Source organism: Oncorhynchus mykiss, chromosome 13 (assembly GCF_013265735.2).
Source record: "Oncorhynchus mykiss isolate Arlee chromosome 13, USDA_OmykA_1.1, whole genome shotgun sequence".
NCBI lineage: Eukaryota > Metazoa > Chordata > Actinopteri > Salmoniformes > Salmonidae > Oncorhynchus > Oncorhynchus mykiss.
Genome location: NC_048577.1, coordinates 28,900,657 through 28,908,681, shown reverse-complemented (window position 1 = coordinate 28,908,681; position 8,025 = coordinate 28,900,657). Strand labels below are relative to the sequence as shown.

Here is an 8,025-nt window from a genome sequence, read left to right as displayed (position 1 = left end):
TGGGCCTAATAAGCAACTGAGGAGATGACAGTCAGGCTGGCCATGAAGTGAATATAATAGGCCTACCTACTATCCAAACATACAGTACCGGTCAAAGGTTTGGACACACCTACTCATTCAAGGGTTTTTCTTTATTTGTACTATTTTCTGCATTGTGGAGTAAGAGTGAAAACATCAAAACTATTAAATAACACATATGGAATCATGTAGTACACAAAAAAGTGGACACCCATTGTCTTGATGACAGCTTTGCACACTCTTGGTCTTCTCTCAACCAGCTTCACCTGGAATGCTTTTCCAACTCTCTTGAAGGAGTTCCCCCACATGTGTGGAGCACTTGTTGGCCACTTTTCCTTCACTCTGCGGTCCAACTCATCCCAAATCATCTCAATTGGGTTTAGTTTTGGTGATAGTGGAGGCCAGGTCATCTGATGCAGCACTCCATCACTCTCCTTCTTGGTAAAATAGCCCTCACACAGCCTGGAGGTGCATTTTAGGTCATTATCCAAATGATAGTCCCACTAAGCGCAAACCAGATGGGATGGTGTATCGCTGCAGAATGCTGTGGTAGCCATGCTGGTTAAGTGTGCCTTGAATTCTAAATAAATCACTGACAGTGTCACCAGCAAAGCACCCCCACACCATCACACCTCCTCCTCCATGCTTCACGGTGGGAACCACAAATCATTCGTTCACCTACTCTGTGTCTCACAAAGACACGGCGGTTGGAACCAAAAATCTCAAATTTGGACTCGTCAGACCAAAGGACAGATTTCCATCAATCTAATGTCCATTGCTCGTATTACTTGGCCAAATCAGGTCTCTTCTTATTATTGGTGTCCTTTAGTAGTGGCTTCTTTGCAGTAATTCGACGATGAAGGCCTGATTCACACAGTCTCCTCTGAACAGTTGATGTTGAGATGTGTCTGTTACTTGAATTCTGTGAGGCATTTATTTGGGGTGCAATCTGAGGTGCAGTTATTCTAATGAACTTAACCTGTGCAGCAGAGGTAACTCTGGGTCTCCCTTTCCTGAGGTGGTCCTCTTGAGAGCCAGTTTCATCATAGCGCTTGGTGTTTTTTTCGACTGCACTTGAAGAAACTTTCAAAGTTCTTGACATTTTCCAGATTGACTGACCTTCATGTCTTAAAGTAGTGATGGACTGTCATTTCTCTTTGCTTATTTGAGCTGTTTTTCCCATAATATGGACTTGGTCTTTTACCAAATAAGGCTATCTTCTGTATACCACCCCTACCTTGTCACAACACAACTGATTGGCTCAAACACATTAAGAAGGAAATAAATCCCACAAATGAACTTTTAACAAGGCGCACCTTGAAATGCATTACAGGTGACTGACTACCTCATGAAGCTGGTTGAGAGAATGCCAAGAGTGTGCAAAGCAGTCATCAATGCAAAGGATGGCTTCTTTGAAGAATCTCAAATATAAAATATATTTTCATTTGTTTAACATGATTCCATGTGTGTTTTTTCATAGTTTTGATGTCTTCACTATTATTCTACAAAGTAGAAAATCGTTTTTTTTAAAAACTTGAATGAGTAGGTGTGTCCAAACCTTTGACTGGTACTGTACAAAGGGGTATTTCAGAATTCAGAGAGTGTATTATATGGATGTTATATCTACTTACGAGTTCTTATGACAGTTCACAGCCAGTGTTATAACACACTACAAGGGTAGGCCTATCATAAGGCATTATAAATGCATGTGCCTCATAGAAAGTTACCAAAAGTTGTTGTGAAAATAGCCTCCCTTCTTAGCGTATCTAAGATATTATTAGCAGAAAAAGTTCCAGCAAGCCAACTGTTACTCAGACAGACCTTATCAAAGCACTTTTCATATCAGGGATAATTACGCCCCAGATGTAGCCACTGAGAGATGTTAATGGTTACTGTGCAAACAACAACCACTCTAAAGACTAGCCGTCTGTGAGAACATCTTAACCTTAAGGTTTTACATTGTATAATTCAAGTTACAACTCTACAGTGTTCAAAAGTAGTCAACTGTATTAGTGTTCATTTTCAACTCTTTGCGGTTACTGAAACTCCCCGAAAGCGAACACTTATAGGATTAAATATAACACAAAAAAGTGTCTATATTGTTCCACACTCCACAGAGGTAGCTAACACCGTGTGGCGTAGGACAATATAGACACTTCTGATTTAACACTTGCTGTTTTGCTGTGAGATAACCACCACAATGTTGGGCTGTCGATCAATTTTGGAATGTTGATTAAAAACTATATTTGTTTTTAAGAAATCTTGAATTGTTGGGAAAGGGCCAGTGGTCAAGTCAGCATGGATGAAAAAGCAATTCATCTAGGACTCTACTCTAAAATTATCTTCAAGCTTTAAGATAACTACAGAAAAAAACAGTTAGAAAAAGCCCCTAATGTTCCCTTCAAAAACTTGGCAGACAAAATGTCTGCCTCAGTCCAATTCTCTACCTCTCCCTAAGATAGCAATGAGAAATAATAATCTTTGGGTAATTTTATGTCTTATCCAAGGGCGGCATGTCATAATCAGTGCCTTGACACACTTCATGTAATGGCTGAGTTGGCCCTAGTGCCTAGAAAAAACTTGGTAACACTTTCTAGTGTTATAACACAATTTGAAAGTTTGCCACTTTCTAGTGGCATAACACAATTTGAAAGTTTTGGTGCCTCATAGAAAGTGTCACCAAACGTTTCTACTTGGTGATTTGTGTTGTTGTTTTTTAAAATTACATTTGTGTCCCTCTGTTTATACAGCAAAAATGGGTATTATCACAATCAAAATCTTTTTGTTGTTGTTGATATTTGAACTATATTTTCTTTAAAGTGCATGCTCAACTTTTTAAATGCACCAACACCCTTTTATTCCAAAGTTGAGCAGTATAATTTTGATGATACACTTCCAACTCATGGTTTATTATAACCCTGCTAGGAGACAGTAAGGTTGCAGGTTGGTCTATTCCTTGTTTTTACAATGAAACACATTCATGCCTTCTTCTTCGGGAGAGGTAAAGGTCGAGTGCTATATGAGGTCCTCCTCTCTAAAAAGACTGAAGCCGACTGTGTGCGTGCAGCCAGACTCAGTTCCTACAGTTCCTGTAAGAGTGCCAGTATTTACCAAGCAGGTGTTCAACTCGGTTTGATATTAATCCTCATTTATTTTATGCTGCTGGTGCAGAGGAATTTCTAGGTAAAGGAACATGACCTTTTGCCAGTATCTATTTTCAGTGAATGAGTCAAACATCAATGGGTGGTGAATTGTTGTCAACAGTTTTGCTGTTGCTGTTTCTTCTTATTACAGTCCAGGTATTTCTGGTTTATGATGTAGGAGACATATTTCTGGTTTATGAGTATGATGATATTATATTTATAATGTAGTATCATATATTTTTTAAATCAACTCTGAATATGCCGTTTTTTATGTTAGGCTAATAAGTTCAATCTTTATCCTAGTATAAAAAGTAAATTTGATGAAAGACATATTGCAAATTAACAAAGCTTCATTGCAGGTCGAAACACTTTCTATTTAATGATGAGAAGAATATTGGGAACATCAAATCATGAAATGTACCTAAGGACTTCATAACACATTCATAACTTAGAAACACATTCATAAGCATTAAACATAACATGCATATGTAAACAACCACTTTAACTTTAACTGAAAATATAAAATAATGAGTGGTTATAGTTAATAATGATTTGAATGACAAAAACAACAACTAATTTGAAAAAATACTGCACTCTTTGTTTCAACCTTATGAATGGGCCTTGGCCCTTAACGGTTGGCCATGCCCTCGTTATGCTGACGCCAGGGGTTGGGTTACTTTGGGCTACGTGTGGAGTGAGTTGGGGGGGTTGGGGGGTGTACCGTGCGTCGTCGCCATGCGACTCGACCAGAACGTCACACTGCAAACAAGAGTCAGACAATTTGTTATGTCGCGTTCAAAGAGTATTTTATCTACTACGAAACCCAAAAGGAGAGCAAGTCACCGCGTGATTCAATGATTTACCTGGGAGCCCCCGCTCTCCGGTTTCGTTTGTATTGTTTCAGGAGCCTTCTAAACTTGCACGGTAGAAGCGCGTGAAAATACCTCGGTTTAAAGTGGCATTCGCTCTTGTATAAGCATGGAGAGAGAGAGCGTAAAGGAAAGGGCCGCCGGGACCGATTTGGACATGGACCAGCAGTATTGTGAGCTTTGTGGAAAGATGGAAAACCTGCTTAAATGTGGACGGTGTCGGAACTCTTTCTACTGTAGTAAAGAACACCAGAAAGCGGACTGGAAGAAGCACAAGCAGTTTTGTAGAGAGGCCGAGAAACCACAGTGTCAGCCACAGCCCGAATCAACACAACAGCCCGCACGGACTGCGAAAGGAGGGCAAGACAAGCAGCTAAAAAAGAAAAGCACAGAACAACAGAGTAAAAAAGCTTCTCAGAGCACCACAAACACTGGGCTTTCAAATCCGCCTGCAGGTGGCGAAAGAATGAAAGATTTGATCACTTCAGCAACTCGCTCGGGTAGTGTGACTGACAGCAAGCAGACTGGGGAAGGAATTAAACTCAGCTCTAAGACCAACGGACAAACGATGTCCCCCCCGCAAAAACTGGCTATGGACTATATTGTTCCATGTATGAATAAGCATGGCATTTGTGTTGTTGACAATTTCCTTGGAGAAGAGACTGGACTGAGCATTTTGGAGGATGTGAGAGCCCTCCACAAGACTGGTAAATTTACTGATGGGCAGTTGGTTAGTCAAAGAAGCGACTCCACTAAAGATATACGAGGAGACAAAATAACCTGGACTGAAGGAAGAGAACCTGGTTGTGAGAAGGTAGCCTTTCTCATGAGTCGCATGGACGACATGGTCCGACACTGTAATGGTAAACTGGGAAACTACAGAATAAATGGAAGGACGAAAGTAAGTAAACACTGAAAGTGAGTAGCACATTATTATTAGATTTTAACTTATTGAAATAGTTATTTATCTTCTCCATGTAGGCATATTTAAAAGTTATGAAAGTCTTAAGCATTTATTTTTGCAGCAACATAATAATCATAATATTGAAAACAATAATACAATATTTTTAAATGTGTAATAATAATAATATGAATATGGTATCATATTAATTCTACTATAAGAATATATAATACATATAATATTATAATAACAGATAGGCCTATTCTTAAAATAATATGGAATAAGCATAGGCTTTAAACAGTGCATTCGGAAAGTATTCAGAGCACTTGACTTTTTCCACATTTTGTTACTTTACAGACGTTCTAAAATGGATTAAATGTTTTTTTCCCTCATCAATCTGCAAATGTATAAAAAAAATGGAAGTATAACATTTACATGAGTATTAAGACCATTTACTCAGTACTTTGTTGACGCACCTTTGGCAGCGATTACAGCCTCGAGTCTTCTTGGGTATGACGCAATAAGCTTGACACACCTGTAGTTGGGGAGTTTCTCCCATTCTTCGCTGCAGATCCTCTCAAGCTCTGTCAGGTTGGATGGGGAGCTTCGCTGCAAAGCTATTTTCAGGTCTCTCCAGACATGTTAGATCGGGTTCAAGTCCGGGTTCTGGCTGGGTCACTCAAGGACATTCAGAGACTTGGCTGTGTGCTTAGGGTTGTTGTCCTGTTGGAAGGTGAACCTTCACCCCAGTCCTAAGCGCTCTGGAACAGGTTTTCATCAAGGATCTCTCTGTACTTTGCTCTGTTCATCATTCCCTTGATCCTGCATTTTGGAAAACTCCAACAAGGCCTGATTGGTGGAGTGCTGCAGAGATGGTTGTCCTTCCGAAAGGTTCTCCCATCTCCACAGAAGAACTCAGGAGGTCTGTCAGAGTGACCATCGGGTTCTTGGTCTCCTCCCCGATCAAGGCCCTTCTCCCCCGATTGCTCAGTTTGGCTGGGCGGCCAGCTCTAGGAAGATTGTTGGTGGTTCCAAACTTCCATTTAAGAATGATGGAGGCCACTGTTCTTGGGGACCTTCAATGCTGCAGACATTTTTGCTCCGACATGAACTGGTCAACTGTGGGACCTTATATAGACAGGTGTGTGCCTTTCCAAATCATGTCCAATCAATTGAATTTAAAACAGGGGGACTACAAGTTGTTGAAACATCTCAAGGATGATCAATGTTAACAGGATGCACAGGATGAGTTCAATTTCAAGTCTCATAGCAAAGGGTCTGAATACGTATGTAATTAAAGTATTTCTGTTTTTTATTTGTAATAAATTAGCATACATTTCTTAAAATTTGTTTTCACTTTGTGATTATGCGGTATTGTGGTGTAGATTGAGGAAGAAAAACATTAATTTAATACATTTTAGAATAAGGCTGTAACGTAATAAAATGTGGAAAAAGGCAAGGGGTCTGAAAAATTTCTGAATGCAATGTATGAACGAAAATTTGGAAAGTAGCCCTGATATGGACAGGAACCCGTGTCCCTGAGTCTGTCAGTCCAACACCTCACACCTTACACCAAGAGTTCTGAATGTACTAAGGAGCCTACACACACTACCCCCATCCTGCAGAGAGCTCACAAGCCCCCCCCCCCTTTCTCCAGCTGGTCCCTGCGTCATTCAGTCAAATAACAGTCTTTTAATGGGGGAAAATAGTAATTGAATAGTGCACATTGCATGCCAGTGGTGGAAAAAGTACTCAATTGTCATACTTGACTAAAAGAAAGGTACCTTAATAGAAAATGACAAAAGTAAAAGTGAAAGTCACCCAGTAAATTACAAAGTTTTAAATATACTTAAGTATCAAAAGTAAATGTAATTGCTAAAATATACTTAATTATCAAAAGTAAAAGTGTAAATTATTTAAAATTCCTTATATTGAGCAATCCAGACAGCACAATTGTCAAATGTTTTATTTATTTTATTTAGGGATAGCAAGGGGCACACTCCCAACACTCAGACATTCTTTACAAACAAAGCATCTGTGTTTCGTGAGTCCGCCAGATCAGAGGCAGTAGGGATGACCAGGGATGTTCTCTTGATAAGTGCATACATTGGACCATTTTCCTGTCAAAATGTAACTTTTGGGTGTCAGGGAAAATGTATGGAGTAAAAAGTACATTATTTTCTTTAGGAATGTACTGAAGTAAAGGTTGTCAAAAATATTTACTGACCAAAAAATATAAATGCAACATGCAACAATTTCAAAGATTTTACTGAGTTACAGTTCATATAAGGAAGTCAGTCAATTTAAATAAATTCATTAGGCCCTAATCTATGGATTTCACATGACTGGGCAGGGGTACAGCCATGGGTGGGCCTGGGAGGGCATAGGATTATTTTGGCAAAGGAGAAATGCTCACTAACATGGATGTGAACTAAATTTGTGCACAACATTTGAGAGACATACACTTTTTGCGCATATGGAACATCTCTGGAATGTTTTATTTCAGCTCATGAAACATGGGATCAACACTTTACATGTTGCGTTTACTTTACTATTTACACTGGAAACAATATATAAAGTACTTTAAAGTATTTTTGACTTAAGTACTTTACACCACTGCTTGAAACAAAACAAAATCAGTGTTACTCACAACAAAATTACTTGGTGATTATTATATTGTTTAAATTCATTTAATATTACATACATTTATGAAGACTTAAACTATTACTACGATATGCTACTTTCCATATGCTAGGATATTTGAGTCTTTTGACAAAAAAACAGAGAGAATTACTAAAGAGTCCAGATTCTCTTTCCCTCCATCACTACCTCCTTTTTCTTTGTAAGGACAATGGAGCTCTGTCGTCCTAACGTATGTTTTTCAGTTTATTCATGAGGAAAGTGGTGGCGGGATTTGATTTCATGCAATTATTGGCCATATGTGCTTGGGGGACTACAGCACTACCAATGTGCCACACTCCCACACAACAACCTCTCCCTCTTAACACTAGAACCGCTGGGCCTCGAGGAACCCCGTTCAAGCGAATGAGGAGTGATTCTGACTGCAACACTCTAACAGTGTAATTCATACATT

At 39.2% G+C, this 8,025-nt stretch overlaps 1 protein-coding gene across 2 annotated transcripts in view; it reads left to right on the top strand.

The window, feature by feature from the left end:
* The first annotated feature begins 3,867 nt into the window (after positions 1-3,867).
* LOC110486061 (egl nine homolog 1) overlaps positions 3,868-8,025 on the top strand; it is a 43,483-nt gene continuing 39,325 nt past the window's right edge. The window contains exon 1 of one of the 2 annotated variants that reach the window (XM_036940708.1): positions 3,868-4,931. In XM_036940708.1, coding sequence (XP_036796603.1) covers positions 4,140-4,931 — 792 coding nt within the window. In that variant the 5' untranslated portion in view covers positions 3,868-4,139. The remainder of the gene's footprint in view (positions 4,932-8,025) is intronic. The other variant, XM_021557379.2, reaches the window with a different exon arrangement.